The 18,673-nt window shown below is 50.6% G+C and overlaps 1 protein-coding gene across 1 annotated transcript in view; it reads left to right on the top strand.

Moving 5' to 3' along the window:
* The window catches only part of LOC102238944 (fer-1-like protein 4), a 31,452-nt gene extending 12,985 nt beyond the window's left edge, over positions 1-18,467 (top strand). The window contains exons 19-44 of the mRNA XM_014550637.1: positions 94-181; positions 259-375; positions 1,486-1,638; positions 2,718-2,871; positions 3,001-3,125; positions 3,555-3,689; positions 3,811-3,984; positions 4,440-4,556; positions 4,651-4,812; positions 7,157-7,352; positions 7,489-7,547; positions 7,636-7,767; positions 8,395-8,437; positions 8,527-8,627; positions 8,703-8,840; positions 8,943-9,059; positions 10,940-11,067; positions 11,250-11,420; positions 11,846-12,000; positions 12,815-12,975; positions 13,766-13,851; positions 15,217-15,315; positions 15,539-15,780; positions 16,170-16,447; positions 16,766-16,866; positions 16,976-18,467. Coding sequence (XP_014406123.1) covers positions 94-181; positions 259-375; positions 1,486-1,638; positions 2,718-2,871; positions 3,001-3,125; positions 3,555-3,689; positions 3,811-3,984; positions 4,440-4,556; positions 4,651-4,812; positions 7,157-7,352; positions 7,489-7,547; positions 7,636-7,767; positions 8,395-8,437; positions 8,527-8,627; positions 8,703-8,840; positions 8,943-9,059; positions 10,940-11,067; positions 11,250-11,420; positions 11,846-12,000; positions 12,815-12,975; positions 13,766-13,851; positions 15,217-15,315; positions 15,539-15,780; positions 16,170-16,447; positions 16,766-16,866; positions 16,976-17,180 — 3,637 coding nt within the window. The 3' untranslated portion in view covers positions 17,181-18,467. The remainder of the gene's footprint in view (positions 1-93; positions 182-258; positions 376-1,485; positions 1,639-2,717; positions 2,872-3,000; positions 3,126-3,554; positions 3,690-3,810; positions 3,985-4,439; positions 4,557-4,650; positions 4,813-7,156; positions 7,353-7,488; positions 7,548-7,635; positions 7,768-8,394; positions 8,438-8,526; positions 8,628-8,702; positions 8,841-8,942; positions 9,060-10,939; positions 11,068-11,249; positions 11,421-11,845; positions 12,001-12,814; positions 12,976-13,765; positions 13,852-15,216; positions 15,316-15,538; positions 15,781-16,169; positions 16,448-16,765; positions 16,867-16,975) is intronic.
* The last annotated feature ends 206 nt before the right edge of the window (positions 18,468-18,673 follow it).

Raw genomic sequence — 18,673 nt, forward strand, 5'->3', positions numbered from 1 at the left:
TGGTGTGGGAGGCCTGCTCTGAGGGAGGTGGCCGTAAGGGTCAGTGTTCCCTCCTTTGACTCCCACCTGCACACTTGCTCCTACTCACTGCAGACAGTTTTGCCACAGTGCCGAGCGCAGGACAATGACCCGGCCCAACGCCCTGGACAGATGCCGAGGAAAGCTACTGGTGCATAGCCTGGTAGGGCCACTGAGAAGGGGATCTTGGGCACGCAGCAGCGGCGGCTCTCCGCTCATGTGCTTCGCCTACCCTTCCAGAACCTGTTAGCCAAGCAAGGACTGCGCCTTCTACGGGGCCTGAGACAGGGCAACGTGCAAGAGAAGGTGACATTGTCCAAGAAACTCCTGGCAAAACTGCGCTTCCTGGCCCAAGAGGTAGTGCCTTGCCCACCTGTTTCCCCACCCTGAATACCCTTCCCTGAAGCTTTCCAGATGCCTGTTTGGCTCCAGTTTTCATGTATTTGCTGAAATTACCCATCTTTTAACTCTGTGTATGTTTCCCATTAAATCCTTTAGAATTTGTATCACAATTCTTTTAATGTCCCTGTCCAATAATTCCAACACTTGGGTTCTACTTCTACCCTATGGGGTCTACTTCTTTTTTTTTTTTTAATATTTTTATTGATTTCAGAGAGAAAGGGAAAGGAAGAGAGAGAGATAGAAACATCAATGACTAGAAGGATTCATGGATCAGCTGCCTCCTGCATGCCCCCCACTGGGGATTGAGCCCTTGATTGGAATAGAACCTGGGACCTCTGAGTCCTCAGGCCGACGCTCTATCCACTGAGCCAAACAGGCCAGGGCTAGGGTCTACTTCTTTAAAAAAAAAATATATATATACATATATATTCATATTTCAGAGAGGAAGGGAAAGGGAGAGATAGAAACATTGATGATGAGAGAGAGAATCATTGATCAGCTGCCTCCTGCATGCTCCTACTGGTGATTGAGCCCATAACCTGAGCATGTGCCCTGACTGGGAATCGAATTGGCGACCTCTTGGTTCCTGGATGGACGCACAACCACGGAACCACACCTGCCAGGCTATAATTTTTCTTTTATGTTTATCGCTTTCTGTTGCCTGTGGAAAAAAACTTTGCTACCTCCAAGCCACAAAAGTACACGGAGTTAAAAGATGGGTAATTTCAGCCTGGCCAGCAGGGCTCAGTGGTTGAGCATCGAGTTATGAACCAGGAGGTCACTGTTCAATTCTTGGTCAGGATACATGCCTGGGTTGCAGACTTGATCCCCAGTAGGGGGTGTGCCGAAGGCAGCCGATCAATGATTCTGTCTCATCATTGATGTTCCTCTCTCTCTCTCTCTCTCCCTTCCTCTCTGAAATCAATTTCATATATATATATATATATAAAAGTTGGGTAATTTCAGCCTGGAAATGGATATTTGGCCTGTCTATCCTGTGGAAGCTGTGGGAACACGTGGTCTCAGCCCCAAATCTACCTTGATGACCCAGTTCTCTGCCCACAGCCCCAGCCACCCATCCCTGACGTGCTGGTCTGGATGCTCAGTGGGCGGCGCCGTGTGGCCTACGCCCGGATCCCAGCCCAGGATGTGCTGTTCTCTGTGGTTGAGGAGGAACGAGGCCAGCACTGTGGGAAGATCCAGAGTTTGCTGCTCACAGTGAGTGGGTCCTGGGGGTGAGGGTGCTGGAGACTGGAGTGGGGAAAGGCTCATAGGGCAAGAGGTCATGAGGTAAAGGCCTGTGGTTCCCAATTGGGGCGGGGGGGTCCCAAACTCCTTTTCTTTATTTTAAAAATATTTTTAAATTAAACAATTTTAATTTTTTTTCTGGTTAAACCTCACCTGAGGACATTTTTAGAGAGAGTGGAGGGAGGGAGGGAGGGAGGAAGGGGAAGAGAGAGAGGGAGAGAGAGAAAGAGAAACATCAGTGTGAGACAGATACATGTGCTTCCCACATGCACCCCAATCCGGGCTAGGGATTGAACCTGCAACTCAGGTACGGGCTCTTCACTGGGAATTGAAACCGTGACCTTTCGTTGTGCAGGCCTACACTCTAACCACCGAGCACAGCAACCGGGGCAAATTTATTTTAATTTTTTACAATTTTTACTTTTTTACAAGTGTACCCAAACTCTTTTCACTTATTCAAAAGCCAAAAGGAGATTGTGCCTTTACCCAGGCCAGCTTTGATGTAAGATAAACAAATTTTGTCAGCTCTGGACCTGCAGGGGCCCTTGTACTGACTAGGCTCTGACAGACGGACATGGTAATGAAAATGGGAGCGTGATTAATTAGCTCCTTGTAAGTACAGCTGGTTTGGGGGCAAAATATTTCTAAAGGAGGTGTCCCTGGAAAAGATGCCCACAGGGATCCCGATGGTGAGAAGCTGTGACCGTTGGGATAAGGGTCAGGGGATCCAAACGTGTTTGGGATGTGGGGACAGAGGGAGTGAGTGTGGGGATGGGAGTGTGGAGTTCAGAGTGTGGTTTTGGGGTTTGGGGTATAGGAAGTGACAGTGTTGGGCCAGGAGGAATATGGAGTATCAGGGTAATGGGTATTGATTGAGTAGAGGGCATGAAGTGGGGTGTAAGGTGAGGTACAGGGAATGCTCTTTGGATTAGGGAGCTGGGCTTTAGTTTGGCAGTAAGGAGAGCAGGGGTACTCCCGGGAAGCGGGGCTGTTGGTGTAGCTGGGATAATAAGAGCTGGGCCCTGACAGGTGCCTCTTCCCCACAACAGGCACCTGGGGCAGCCCCTGGTGAGGTGTGTGCCAAGCTGGAGCTCTTCCTGTGGCTGGGGCTGGGCAAGCAAGCCAAGGCCTGCACCTCAGCGCTCCCCCAGGACCTGCTGCCTGAGCCCTCAGCAGGGCTGCCTCGCAGCCTGCACCGGGATGGTGAGTGCCGGGGGGACCAGTAGGCCCAAAGTGTGGGGCTGTGCTCAGCTTGGGGTTCAGTGGGGTCGGGGTCATGGACTCCTGTGATCCCTTGAACAAACATAGCCCCTTCTTTCCCCCTAACCCCAGACTTCAGCTACTTCCAGCTCCGGGCTCACCTGTACCAGGCCCGAGGTGTGCTGGCAGCAGATGACAGTGGGCTCTCGGACCCCTTTGCTCGAGTCCTCATTTCTACACAGTGCCAGACCACACGGGTGAGGGCTGGGCTGGGGGGTGTGGGTGGAGGAGGCTTTGGGAGACAAAGTCAGGTGGGCATTGAGCTTTTTCTCCCAGGCCCTAAGTCTCTCTTCCTGCCCTGGGGTTTCAGGACAGAATATTGGATCAAGAAGCTCTGATTTAGAGGTTGGTGAAGCATTGGCTGTCTTAGGAGTGAGGAGTTGTTTTCTGGGCTCAACTTTAAGACAAGCTCTGAGGGTGACAGATTACAGTCAGCAGAGACCAGGGCCGGGCGCAGGCTCCAACACCAGTCTGAAGGGTGCTTTCCTCTTCATCACATTCTCGCTCCTTTAGTGATGAACAGTCACTTAAAGCATTACTTTAGGGCTGCTGTGCTCACCTGGGATGTGTGTTGGGAGCCTTCTTCTGAGGCCTACCATTGCCTCCTTCCCTGCGTGGCCCCCAAGGTCCTGGAGCAGACGCTGAGCCCCCTGTGGGATGAGCTTCTGGTGTTTGATCAGTTGATCGTGGACGGGAGGAGGGAGCACCTGCAGCAGGAGCCTCCATTAGTGATCATCAATGTCTTTGACCACAACAAGTTTGTGAGTGTGGCCTGGGCCTCACCTGGCTTTCTGCCCCCAAGCACCTCCACTTGTCTTGCTGCCCCCTCCCCTGGCTCCTGAGCCTCTTCCAATTTTGTCTTCCCTGGCCTGCTCCCTGCAGGGCCCCGCTGTGTTCCTGGGCAGGGCACTGGCTGCCCCGAGCGTAAAGCTGATGGAGGACCCTTACCAACGCCCTGAGCTGCAGTTCTTCCCCCTGAGGAAGGGGCCCCGGGCAGCCGGAGAGCTCATCGCCACCTTTGAACTCATTGAACTGGACTATAGTGGCCGGCTGGAGGTCAGAGTGCCTTGGCCTAGCTGCCATGAGCTGTGGATTCCTCTTGTTGTTCTATCAGGTTGTCCAGCCCCAGGGAATATATAACATGGGCATGTTCCAGGCTCACCCCAAATCTCTTGTCCCAAGAGAATGCAGGCTGCAAATCTGTCCTGGGGTTACCTCATTAGGCCTCCAGACTCCAGGGAACACTAGAAGTAGACATACCCTAGGTTCATCTTGCCAGGGCTCCCACCCCAGAGAACCCAGGCTGCGGGTTGATCCTCATGCCTCAGACACACACCCATTGTTCCTATACATGGGCCTGTTTCCTAGACACGTCCTCTCAACAATCCAGCCTTGCCTTGACCCTTTTGATTTATATTTCACTAGCAACTCTTCATTTTTCTTTCTTGAGTCCAGGATTTCCCTCCTTTGGCCTGATTCCTCTTTGACTTCTGACCTCTTGCCCACTGCAGCCCTCAGTGCCCAGTGATGTGGAGCCACAGGACCTGACACCCCTGGTTGAGCCCCTCTCTGGACGCCTATCCCTGCCACCCAATGTGCGCCCGGTGCTCAGGGAGTTCCGTGTTGAGGTAGCACAAGGCACTCACATCCCCGTTCTTCCCCCACACCTGGGTATCCCTCTGTCAGGCGCAGGCCCCTGAATCTCCCACTTCCCGACCCTAGGTGCTGTTCTGGGGTCTAAGGGACCTCGGCCGTGTGCATCTGTTCAAGGTGGAGCAGCCCCAGGTTGTGCTGGAGGTGGCCGGGCGACGTGTGGAGTCTGAGGTCCTGGCCAGTTACCATGGGAACCCCAATTTCACCGAGCTCGTCAGGCATCTGACAGTGGTGAGGGCATGAGCTGGGGCAAGAGGCACTGGGCTGAGAAGTAAAAGAGGACAGTGGGATGGTGAATTCCAGGCTGATTATCTTAGATTAATCCAAGGATCACCAAAGTTTCTATAAAGGGTCAATCAGATAATAAATATTTCAGGCTCTGTGACTCATTTAGTTTTATAGTTTGTGATTACTCAGCTCTGTCATTGTGTCATGCAGATATCCATAGACAACAAGTAAATGAATGAATATGACCGTGTTCCAATAAAATGTTATTTACAAAAACTGGGCCAGATTTGGCTTACAGGCTATAGTTTGCTGATCCCTGGATATCCATGAACTGGTGGTGCTCTCTTGGCTCTGTTGAATGAGTGGATTAGCCAAGTGTCATGAAGTATGAGTCTAAAGGACTCTAGTCTCTGAGATACCAGCGGCTGAGAAGAAAAATGCATTCTTTGTGTAATTTGTAATTATTATAGTATGGGCTTTGGAGTCCAATTTTGCAATGCCACTTAGGAGCTTGTCAAAACACTTGTCTTACTTGAACTTCAAAAAAAAAATTTTTTTTTTAATCCTTATCCAAGAACATGCTTAGAGAGAGTAAGGGGGAGAGAGAGAAACATCGATTGGTTGGCTTCTATAAGCTCTTCTACCAGGGATCAAACCCACAACCCAGGTATGTGTTCTGACTGGGAATTGAACTGGCAACCTTTCAGTTCATGGGAACAGATTCAACCAACTGAGACACTCTGGCTGGGCAAGTGTTTTGTTTATTTGTAAAAGGGAGTAACAGGTATAAAAAAAAAGTGAAAGAAAATAAAACAAATGCCTCCTTTTCAGGAGTGCTGTGAGGAGCCAATGAGAGACAGGATCTGGGTGAAAGGGCTTTGCAAACTGAAAGTGTGGGGGTGACTCTGTGAGGGGATGACTAGGACAAAGCACAGTAGTACCAGACTACAAGGCGGCAGACAACAACAAACCCAGCACAGCTTCATGATTCTGTTCCACAAGCAGGAGTTTTCAGTTTGAAAACTTTATTGTTCTATAAGATGGTGAAACTGAAAAGCATTTGCTCATTGAACTTCCAGGGGCCGTGCTCTCTCATTTCCCATTTCACAGTGCATCCCTTTCTCTGTTATGTACTTGATACGGTTGGGTTTACATCTGCCATTTTGCAATTGGTTTTCTATATGTCTCATATTTTTGTTCTTCCTTTACTACCTTCTTTTGTATTAAATAGATAGTTATTAGTCTACTACCTTAATTCCTTTGTTGATTTTTACTTAGTTGTTGCTCTGGATTACAATACACATACTAATTTTTTTAAAAAAGATTTTTAAATTGATTTTTAGAGAGAGAGGAAGGGAGAGGGAGAGAGAAACATTGATGCGAGAGCATAACATTGATCGGCTGCCTCCTGAATGCCCCCTAATGGGGATTGAGCCTGCAACCTGGGCATGTGCCCTGACCAGGAATAGAACCAGCAACCTTTTGGTGCATGGGACAATGCCCAACCAATTGAGCCACATGGGCCAGGGCTGCATTCTGATTTTGTACAATATAATTTAGCTACAGTAGAATATAGAAACTTTTCTCCATTATAGCTCCATTCCTTCCTCCCTACTTCATGCTATAATTGTCACATATATGTAAAATAAGCCCAGCAATACAGTGTTATGATTATTGTTCCCCCCACTTAGGATCTATTGATAGATATGGAATTCATGGGCATACATATTTTTAGGATTCTAAATTTATATAAACAAATTGAGCATTGGTCCTTTACATAATAATAACAACAACAGTTTTGGCTGGTTTGGCTCAGTGGATAGAGCATTGGCCTGTGGACTGAAGGATCCCAGTTCGATTCTAGTCAAGGGCACATGCTCGGGTTGCGGGCTCGATTCCCAGTGGGGGTCATGCAGGAGGCAGCCGATCAATGATCATCGCTCATCATTGATGTTTCTCTCTCTCTCTCCCTCTCCCTTCCTCTCTGAAATCAATAAAAATATATTTTAAAAATAAAGCAGAAAACCTTAAAAAAATAATAAGCACCTCACATTTTTTATAGCACTTGGTAGGTTCCAAAGTATTTTTGTCTATTATATCATTTGATATTTACAAATCTTTCAAACCAGGATTGTGTCTCTTTTTTTTTTTTTTTAATTGATTGTGTCTCTTTTTTAGCTGGGAAACAGGCTTAGAAGGAAGTGACTTACCAGATGACACCATGAGGTTGTGGCAGAGCTGTGCTAAGAATGCAGATTTAAATCTATGGTTTTCCATCTGTCTCTGCCGCTGCCTCTCCCTCCTCCCCAGATCTTCAGAAACACAGGTCCTCTCTCCCCACCCCTAGGACTTGCCAGAGAGGCCTTACCTGCAGCCTCCCCTCAGCATCCTAGTAATTGAACACCGGGCCTTTGGCCGTACAGTGCTCGTGGGTTCCCACATTGTTTCCCACATGATGCGATTCATACTCCGGGGTCATGAGGATCCCCCAGAGGAGGAAGGAGACGAGGAGACAGGGGTCTTGGTGCCCAAGGAACAGGAAGGTAAGAGGTTTTCTCTTAGGGACCACCAGACCGAAGCCCTTGGTTCCAGGCCGAGATGGCTCCAGGAGCCTTCTGATGGGGCATGGAGTCTGACTGCTCCTCGCCTGACCTCCTGATCTCATTTCCCCTCTCCCAGGACAGATGTCCCTGGATCCCTTATTGGTTGAAGCCAGGATACCCAGGCGGCTTCTGAAGGTGATGGCGTATGGGAGATGTGTAGAGGAGGGGATGGCAGGACTGGGGGTGGTACGGGGTTAGGGCTGCTGAATTCTCTCTTCCTCAGGATCCTCTGAAGAAGCTCCCTCTTAGTGGCCTTCTGAATCAAGGCCCAGAGCTGGAGGAGGACATCCCAGATCCTGAAGAGCTCGACTGGTGGTCCAAGTACTACGCTTCGCTGCAGGAGCTCCAGGGGCAGGTGGAGGCAGAGGAGGGCCCCAGGGTAGGGGCTGGAGGTAGAGGAGGGTAAATGGCAAGAGGAAGGATCTCTTTGAAAGTGGAGCTCAGATCTCTTCATTATAGTCATCTGTTCTCATCTCCACAACAATTCTAAAAACTGAGGGTTATTTAACTCCATTATCTAGAGGTGTTATCCAATAAAAATAGCATGTTAGCCACTAACGTAATTTTAACTTTTGTAGGAGCTACCTTTAAAAAAAATAAAAGGAAGCAAGTGAAATTAATTTTAATAACATTTTATTTAACCTAATCCATCTAAAAATAATTTTAATAAGTAATTATTATAAAAATTAGTGATGAGATATTTTACATCATTATTCTACACAAAGTCTTTAAAATCTGGTGTATATTTTATACTTACAGCTATCTCAGTTTGGACTAGCCACATTTCAAGGGTTCAACAGACACAAGCAGCCAGGAGTTACTGTCTTGGACAGCACAGGACTAGATGATAAACTGAAGCTTTGAAATTGCAAGGGGCTTACCCAGCTGGAACTTGAAGTTTCTCAACTTCCTGTCCCAGAAAAAGGGTAGATTAAGGAGGTGAGGGGTGGGGCAGAATCTCTGACCTGACCCTTGATTTCAGCCCAACTTTGATGAAGATGAAGTGGATGATCCTGGGGATTCAGGTAAGACATTCAGCCTTCTTGCTCTTGCTCTCTGTCTCCCCTCCTCCCCCAGCACCAGTATTTCTAATTGGGCATTCTGCTGTTCTCAGACGGGGTCAACTTCACTTCCATGGATGGGGAAGCCCAAGACCAGGGTGAGGCTGAAGTCAAAGACTCCGTGTCCCTGAAAAAAGCAGTCGCCACTCTGAAGGTGACTGGGTGAGGGCAGAGGGGATTCTGTTTGGATTCTGGACATCGGGCTGTCACTGAGGCCCATGCCTTTCAGATCTACAACAGGTCCCTGGAGGAAGAGTTTGACCACTTTGAAGACTGGCTGAATGTGTTTCCCCTGTATCGAGGGCAAGGGGGTCAGGATGGAGATGGAGAGGAAGAAGGGTCTGGGCACCTTGTGGGCAAGTTTAAGGTGTGCTTGGAGAAGGGACGAAGAGGGGACCAGGCAGCACGGGTGGGGATGGGGGAGGAAGACTCTCTTACCAGGGCCTTGACTGTCCTCCCTCCACTCCAGGGCTCCTTCCTCATTTATCCTGAATCAGAGGCCATGCCATTTTTTGAGCCCAAAATCTCCCGGGGAATCCCACAAAACCGGCCCATCAAGCTCTTGGTCAGAGTATATGTCATAAAGGTGAGCACGCATCACCCCAGCACGCCTCCAGCAAAGGCAACATACATGAAACCCATAGACTGAAGGATTTGGAGGAACCTTAGGCATCAGAGCCCACCTTCTTTATTCTCAGGTGGGAAATTTTAGGCACAAAGTTAAGAGACTCCCCAGGGTTACAAAGCTTGCTCATGGCAGCACCAGAATTTAGAGCTGAGGTCCTCTGACTCCTTGTTCATAGTAATATTTAAAATGAAAAGCTCAGTGGTGGAGCAAGAGATGTGAACAGTCACTTCACAAAAGAAAATCTACATAAGGCCAATAAGCACATGCAAAGATGCTCAACATGCGTCGTCATCAGGGAAATGTAAATTAAAACCACAGTGAGCTACAGTGTCACATACACACAAAGGCTAAATTAAAAAAGATTGACAATACCGAGTGTTGGTAAAAATGTGGAGAATCTGGAATTCACATACATTGCAGGTAGCAGTGTAAAAACCACTAAAATATAATGCTGTACATAAATTATACTTCAATAACTTATGCATGTTATGCATTTACTAAGTCATATAACTATCAAAATAGAAAAAGTAATTTTCTTTTTTATAAAAATACATTTTCATTGATTTCAGAGGGGGAGAGGGAGAGAGAGATGGAAACATCAATGATGAGAGACAATCATTGATCGGCTGCCTCCTGCACGCCCCACACTGTGGATTGATTCCGCAACCCAGGCATGTGCCCTGACCGGAATCAAACCGTGACCTGGTTCATAGGTTGATGCTCAACCACTGAGCCACTCTGGCTGGGCAGCAGTGTTTTATCAATTAAGCTGGGCACATATGCTCATTGTATTATACTTTTTTTTAAAAAAACATATTTTATTGATTTTTTACAGAGAGGAAGGGAGAGAGACAGAGAGTTAGAAACATCGATGAGAGAGAAACATCGACCAGCCGCCTCCTGCACATCTCCCACTGGGGATGTGCCCGCAACCCAGGTACATGCCCTTGACGGGAATCGAACCTGGGACCTTTCAGTCCGCAGGCCGACGCTCTATCCACTGAGCCAACCCGGTTTCAGCTGTATTATACTTTTACTAGCGGCCCAGTGCACAAAAATTTGTGCACTCAGGGGGATCTCTCAGCCCGGCCTGTGCCCTCTCACAGTCTGGGACCCCTCGAGGGATGTCCACCAGCTGACTTAGGCCCGCTCCCTGGGGGATCGGGCCTAAGCTGGCAGACAGACATCCCTCTGGCAGCCCGGGAGCCCTCAGGGGGATGTCCACTTGCCAGCGGGGAGCAGGCCTAAGCTGCAGTCAGACATCCTTAGCGCTGCTGAGGAGGCGGGAGAGGCTCCCGCCACCACCACTGTGCTGGCAGCCATCAGCCTGGCTTGTGGGTGAGCAGAGTTCCCCCTGTGGGAGTGCACTGACAACCAGGGGGCATCTCTTGCATTGAGCGTCTGCCCCCTGGTGGTCAGTGTGTGTCATAGTGACCAGTCATTCCCAGTCGTTCTGCTGTTAGGGTCAATTGCATATTACTCTTTTATTATATAGGATTTAGTTAAAATTCTTAATTTTAAAAGTATACCATGCTCATTGTAAAAATAAGTCTAACAATATAAAAAGTTATAAATTGAATAGAAGCATAAGTGCATATCCCATATATTTTCTGTTTCATTCATTGTATTTTTTGTTATACCTATTTATATGTCTTAAGTATTTCACAATAAATTTAAAAGAGAATAAAAGTCATCTTAGACAACCTCTACTTAACTTCTTGTGATGGGAGACCTCTCCTTGGTAACTCCCCGCTCATACTCAATCTGAGATTAGGTTCAGCAAGTCTTGGGTGTGACAATGACACTTCTCTCAGTTTCACTCTACACTGTCCCCCTAGGCTACCAACCTGGCTCCTGCGGACCCCAATGGCAAAGCAGACCCCTATGTGGTGGTGAGCGCTGGCCGGGAGCGGCAGGACACCAAGAAGCGCTACATCCCCAAGCAACTGAACCCCATCTTTGGAGAGTGAGCTGGGCCCTAGGTTTTGGGGAGTAACTTTGCCATAAGTGGTCTGACTCATGCTCAGGCAGCTTATGTGCTGATGGTGGGAGAATGGACAGAGCTTCTGAGACCCCTGGAACTCCTACCCACATAAGACAACTTCCTGGGGCACGGAGGTGTCCTCAGCCGTTCTCCCCTCTGGCCAGGGTCCTGGAGCTCAGCCTCTCTCTCCCTGCTGAGCCGGAGCTGACTGTGGCTGTGTTTGATCATGACCTCGTGGGTTCTGACGACCTCATCGGGGAGACCCACATTGACCTAGAAAACCGATTCTACAGCCACCACAGGGCGAACTGTGGGCTGGCCTCCCAGTATGACGTGTGAGTCTGACAGGGCCCTCAAGAGCCATTCTTAGTCTCACCAAAGACATTCAACTTCACATTTCCATTAGTGTCTCCAGATCCTTTGATTTCGTGCAAGGAAACCTCTCCATGACCAAGACATTATAGCTTAGTGGTCAAGGCTTGGGCTTGGGAGTTGGGATCCTGTAACTAATGAGTCACTTTTCTTCTCTAAGCCTCAGTTTTCTCATCTGCAAAATGGAGGTAATAATATTAGTATCTCCTTCATAGGAGCACCTGGCATACATTTTTTATTTTCATGGTTACCATAAGCAACGACTAAGCTGTCTTCCATCAGGGATATGGACCTGGATCCCATGTCTTCAAGGGTCCCATCCCTGCCCCTGTGCCCAACTGTGTCCATTGCTGTCCCCAAATGAGGCATATCCCTTTTCTGCCTGCAGGGATGGGTACAATGCCTGGCGTGATGCATTCCGGCCTTCACAGATCCTGGCGGGGCTGTGCCAACGCTGTGGCCTCCCTGCGCCTGAATACCGAGCTGGGGCTGTCAAGGTGGGCAGCAAAGTCTTTCCAACACCGCCTGAGACCCTGCCCACAGGTACCAGTCCCTCTCTGCTGGATAGCCCAGAGTGAGCAAGATGGTAGCACAAGGGCCCTAACCGGTTTGGCTCAGTGGATGGAGCGTCGGCCTGCGGACTGAGGGGTCCCAGGTTCAATTCCAGTCAAGGGCATGTACCTTGGTTGTGGGCATATCCCCAGTGGGGGGTGTGCAGGAGGCGGCTGATCGATGTTTCTCTCTCATCGATGTTTCTGGCTCTCTGTCCTTCTCCTTTCCTCTCTGTGGAAAATCAATAAAATATATATTTTTTAAAAAGATGGTAGAACAAGGTATAGGGGACCCCTGTTGCCCAGTCTAGTGTGTCCCCCAAAGAGCCTGCCTCCTTCTGCAAACAGGAGGTGAGTTTGGCTAAGTAAGGAGGAGGTTCCTGGATGTGGGGAGAAAATGGTCTTTATTGGTGAGTGTGAGATCTCCAAAGAGCCAAAGTGGACCCCAGAATAGCTAATCTGTTCCCAGAACACAGGTGGTCGATAGGGGGGCCCCTACAACAGAATGTGCTTGTAGAATTGAGCTCAGGCCTCATAAATGACTGGTGGTCGGTCTCTAAACAGTGTCTATGTGATGGCCACAGCCCCTCCTATCCCACTGTCCTCCTGCCTGCTGGCTTTTCACTGACAAAGTTGTCTTAGCAGCATCCTCCCACTTTCTGTGCATCGTGGACTTGCCCTCCAGCCCAAGGACTTTGTCCACCACAGCAGCTGCTTCGGCTTAGAGCTTCAATTGAAGGGTGGGGGAGGAAGGGAGGAGAGTTGGGAGCTGTGTGGAACCCAACCTCACACACCGCTTGTTGCAGGTAGACGAGGACCTACCGTGGCAAGTGAGGTCCTTGAGGAGGCCCAGGCATTGTTTGTGCTGCGGTGCTGGCAGGAGATGCCAGGTCTTGGGATCCAGCTGGTACCTGAGCACGTAGAAACACGGCCCCTCTACCATCCCCGCAGCCCGGGGCTGCTGCAGGTGAGGGAGGGCTTAGCACCCAACTCCAGAACCCCAGGACTCCCAGCTGGTCCTGGAACCGGGCCCCCAGGATGCCCATTTCCTAAGACCTCCATCTGGGCACTGCACTACCGCTTCTGATTTCAGCTCCCGATCCTGGTCCCCAGCGGTCCCACTCTAGTCTTGGATCTCCATCCTGGACCTCACACCCCCTCTCCTGACTCTGGTCCTGAAGGATTCCTACCCTTGGGTCACTAAGTCTCGGACTTGGCACTCCCAACCTGACCAGGTCCCTAGGAGCTGGACCTTGAAAATACCAGATCCAACTTTTACTCTCAACCTTCCACTTCTGGGGCCTCAACCCCTAACCTAACCTCAACCTTGGAACCTCCATTTCGGACTCCACCTTCATCCTCACTACCCAGGATCTGACCAACCATGCCCTCTTTTAAAAAAAATATTAATACATATGTTAATATATTGATTGATTTCAGAGAGGGGGAGAGAGATAGAAACATCAATAATGAGAGAGAATCATTAATCAGCTGCCTCCTGCATGCCCCTTATTGGGGATTAAGTCCGAAACTCAGGCATAGGCATGGGCCCTGACCGAGAATGCAATGGTGACCTCCTGGTTCATAGGTCCATGCTCATCCACTGAGCCACACCGGCTGGGCTCAACCATGTCCTTTTGACCCCAGCTCTTCTCTCCACCTGGGACAAGGCACAGCCGGTGGCCATAGGGTTGTTGGGGGAGGTAGGGACCCCAGCAAGATCCTACAGCTTGGTCCCACTTCACATGTACCCCCAGGGATCCCTTCACATGTGGATTGACATCTTCCCCCGTAATGTGCCTGCACCACCCCCAGTTGACATCAAGCCTCGGCAGCCAATCAGGTGAGAGAGAGTCCTGGCCCCTCTTCTCAGGGGGTGGGCACATCTTGGACTACCTTCAAAAGGGCCTTCCAAAAACCTGAGCCCCCGGTGAAGCAGGCAGAGGTTGTTGACACAGGCTTTTCAATTAGGTGAGCCATTAAATCCTCCCCCACTTTTTTAAAATAGATTTTTATTGATTTCAGAGAGGGAGAAAGAGATAGAAACATCAATGATGAGAGAGAATCATCAATTGGCTGCCCCACATGAGCATGTGCCCTGACAGGGAATCAAACTGTGACCTCCTGGTTCATAGGTCGACACTCAACCACTGAGCCACGCTGGCAGGGCCCCCCCCCCTTTTGAATAAGCTATTGTGGGTTGGGTGTCCGTCACTTCCAATAAGCCCTCTTCTGCCCTGAGCTAGTGTGAGTAGAGTTTTGTGTGGTGTGTATGCACTTAAGATGTTGTCAGTAACCTGTCACTTTCCACCTTTGGGCTCTGCTTTCCTTGGTGCCACTCTCAGGGAGACTTTCACAGTCTGAGGGCAAGGTGGCTCCTAATGGTGCCAGGTTTACATCTGACCAACTAGACTACTTGAGCAGAAAAATACACACCTCTTTTCCAATTGGAGCAAAAGTCTCAGGGCTGATTCTCATTGGGCCAGCTTGGGTCAAATGCTGATCTCTGAACACTCAATGTGGTCATGGGCTGTAATTGATTGGTCAGTGCTGGGTGATGTCCTAGGTGAGGTGAGGTACCCACCTCTGGAGCCAGGTACGGGGGTCTGTCTACCCTACCAGAATCACACAGATTAACAGCATGGGGGTCACCAACAGAAAATCAGGGTGCTGTCAACAAATGAGGAAATTGAATTGGGCAAGAGAAAAGATACCCAGGAAACCCATGACAGCCAAGGCCAGGGCTGGTGGGGGGGGAACAAGAATGTTGCAGCCCCTCCTTTTGTCCCCCGGGGGCTGTATGCTGTCGTTGGCACTCTGCTCTACTCCCACTTCTCTGCAGACTGGCTTTCTCTGCTCACGTGCCCCTCTTTTGCACCCCAAAACTTCAGGTTTCATGTCACTTTGGCTCACTGTGGCTCCAACCCTGCATTTGATGCTACATGACTCAACTTTTCAGGATTTAATTCCAAATTTATGGGAGGGAGAACCTTGCTGGTTCACTTGGGTCAGCAAACCATGCTGGGTGTCACCTGCTGTAGCAAGGGTGGTCAGTGATATTGCCCCTCACGGGACCACAGACAGCCTGGTCACCTAGCCGGCCCACACTGGGTGCTCAGCTCTGGCCCAGGTCCTTCCTGAAGCCCTTCCCAGGATTCCTCTCACGAATCTGAACCCCCCTCCCCCCCCCCAAAAAAAACACCCCTAGTTATGAGCTCAGAGTCATCATCTGGAACACGGAGGATGTGGTTCTGGATGACGTGAACCCACTCACTGGAGAGATGTCCAGTGACATCTACGTGAAAAGGTAGGCCTGCCCGCTGGGCTGTACAAGTACCTGCATACTGAGGTGAGATCGCCAGCTGGGGCGTGGGCCCTGGGGCTGAGCCAAGCCCTGTCCCCTAAGCCCTCTAAGATGCCTGGAGCTGGGTGGAGGGACTGGGGTGGTGGGTGAGCAGGGGCAAGCTGGGTTCTGGGCTTGGTCCCAGCTGATGCCCCTCAGACTGCCCCTCGCCTCCCCCGGGCTCCAGCTGGGTGAAGGGGCTGGAGCAGGACAAGCAGGAGACAGACGTGCACTTCAACTCTCTGACTGGGGAGGGAAACTTCAACTGGCGCTTCGTGTTCCGCTTTGACTACCTGCCCACGGAGCGGGAGGTGAGCGTCCGGCGACGGCCTGGACCCTTCGCCCTGGAAGAGGCTGAGTTCCGGCAGCCGGCAGTGCTGGTCCTGCAGGTCTGGGACTATGACCGCATCTCCACCAATGACTTCCTCGGTACTGCGAAGCCTTCCTCCACCTTAACCTAGCCCTGGTTCCTGCCCTCATTGCCCTGTCCTGGCCCTGGTTCCCTGTTCTAACCCGCCCCGGATCCTGGGCTTCAGGCCCTAGGTCACTAACTTTGCTCTCTGGCCTAATTACTGAATTTATTCAGCCCTATGCATCACCACCTCCATTCCTTCCCAAAGTCCCTGACTCAGGCCTCGGGTTTGGTCCTGCCCTTGACCCTGTTTCATTGGGGGCTGTGGTGTGTGGTCCATAGCTGTGCCTGACCACCACATTCTAACTTCTGATGCCCTGACTTACAATCCCGCTGTGCTGCCTCCTGCCCCTGGCCCAGATAGACATTGGTCTCCAGCCTAACCCAGGGAGCTCTGGCCTTGCAGGATCCCTGGAGCTGCAGCTGCCAGACATGGTGCGGGGAGCCCGGGGCCCAGAGCTCTGCTCTGTGCGGCTGGCCCGAGATGGGGCTGGGCCCAGGTGCAATCTGTTCCGCTGCCGCCGTTTGCGGGGCTGGTGGCCTGTGGTGAAGCTTCGGGAGCCAGAGGATGAGGAGCGGGAGCAGCGGGAGGCCCAGGCTGGCAGGAAGAGGCGGAGGAGGAGGAAGGGCCGGCCAGAGGACTTAGAGTTTGCAGACCCCGGAGGCAACGTCTACATCCTCAGGGTGGGTGCAGCCGGGCCCAGGACTGGGCTGGCAGGGAGCCAGGTCTGAGCCACCTAAGACAGTGATGGTGAACCTTTTGAGCTCGGCGTGTCAGCATTTTGATAAACCCTAACTTAACTCTGGTGCTGTGTCACATATAGAAATTTTTTTATATTTGCAACCATATTAAAACAAAGACTTTTATTTTTGATATTTATTTTATATATTTAAATGCCATTTAACAAAGAAAAATCAACCAAAAAAAATGAGTTCGCGTGTCACCTCTGACACGCGTGTCATCACTGACCTAAGAGCTCAGCCTGTTTCTTCTTTTTCTAGGGAAAGGTGGAGGCAGAGTTTGAGCTGCTGACGGTGGAGGAGGCGGAGAAACGGCCAGTGGGGATGGGGCGGAAGGAGCCTGAGCCCTTGGAGAAGCCCAAGTGAGTGGGTTGGTGGGAGGCTGGCTGGAGCTTGAGTTGGAGGTGCCAGAGGACTAGGGCTTCCTTATCATTCCGAAATCACCTGATCACCTACCCTGTTCCCCAACAGCCGTCCCAAAACCTCCTTCAACTGGTTTGTGAACCCGCTGAAGACCTTCGTCTTCTTCATCTGGCGCCGGTACTGGCGCATCCTGGTGCTCCTGGTGCTGCTGGCGTTGATCATTATCTTCCTCCTCCTCGTCTTCTACAGCATGCCGGGCCAGATCAGCCAGGTCATCTTCCAGCCACTCCACCGCTCCCCGGGCCCTAACTGACCTTGGACACTCATCCCCTCACACCCACCCCTCCACTCCTACTCCCGGAAGTCCTTCCCACCAATATGAGTTACTCGAGTTCACTGCTTTCTTTGAATAAACCTTCACTCACATCCACTCTGATGCCTGAGAATGTGCAGAACACAGGGGCAGAGAATAGAGATGTTCTTGGGTGACCTCAGATGCTGGGGACTCACTGGGAAAATGAATACACAGGGTGGAAAGTTGACCACATGGCCCCACCACCGGGAAGAATAGGACCTGGCAGGAGGTTCAGGGCTGAGAAGGCCTGCTTGGCGAGGTGTCATACCCTCTGAGAGCCCACCGGTTGCTCCTGCCAATGGCTGGGTCCTTCTCACCTAATCTGCTTATAACAGCTAAGCACTTCACAGACTTCAATGACTTACATATTCTTCACCAACTCTGAGGGTAGCCATATCAGTTAAGGACACTTCCGGCTGCAAGTAACAGCAATCCCAACCCAAACTGGCTTGAATGACTATAGTCCCAGGTTTCACTGGCTGGCTTTGGGTGCAGCTTGTCACAGGGCTCAAATGATGTCACCAAGACTGTTTCTCTGCCTCTAGGCTCAGCTCTGCTATCCTCTGGGGGCAGCTCATTCACCAATAGGGTCTCCCCTTGGAACTGCAGGATGGCTGCAGCAACCTCACGTGTCCCCATATTCATAGTCCTGACAGCCTGGCTCGTACTGTGTCACCGTGACCAGGGGATAGGATGTGCTGATGGAACCCTCCCCTGGAGCTCAGGGTGGGAGATTGATCCTCTTCCCAAACCTCTGGCTGAGAGGATGGAAGGGGCTTCCCAGAGGAAATGCAAAATACTGTTAACAAATGGGGATGGTTCCTGGGTGGTCAAAAACAAGGCTCTCTACAGCCATCACCCAGAATATATAGATGAGACTGGTGCCCATAGATCAATAACATGCCCAACATCTCAGATTGTAATTGATCACATCAGAGCTGGAGCTCAGGTCTGTCTGCCTCCAGGGGTTTTGCTATCACCACCCTAGTTTGCTTTCTGTCCTCTCTTCGCTTCTCCCCCTCTACTGTCTTATACTGAAACCCCGAGACATGACGGGATGAACTGACCAGCTTCAGGTTTCTGGGAGTGGTGAGTTCTCAGGGCCTGGTTCTACATTGGGAAGCTCTAATGGGAAGCCCTCACTAAGGCCAGAGCTCGGATCTGATGCTAGCTCTGCTGCAGAATGACTACTGCTACCTTCCTTTCCTGTTCTTCAGTTCTGCCCCCACCTAGGAGACTGCACAGGATCTGGCTGGACACCTCTCGGCACCAAGAGCCAGCAAGGGCTGGCACAGAGCAGGGTCACAGATCCAGGTGACTGAACCCAGAGTGGCAGGGGCCCCAGCTTCAGGTGTCACTGCTCCAGGGCTCTATTACTAACACTGGACTCATCAACTTGGGAGCCGTGGTGGCTCCAAGAAACTCATCCTACAAAGGTCCGTCTCAGCCCT

Source organism: Myotis brandtii, unplaced genomic scaffold (genome assembly GCF_000412655.1).
Source record: "Myotis brandtii unplaced genomic scaffold, ASM41265v1 scaffold61, whole genome shotgun sequence".
In the NCBI taxonomy this organism is placed as follows: domain Eukaryota; kingdom Metazoa; phylum Chordata; class Mammalia; order Chiroptera; family Vespertilionidae; genus Myotis; species Myotis brandtii.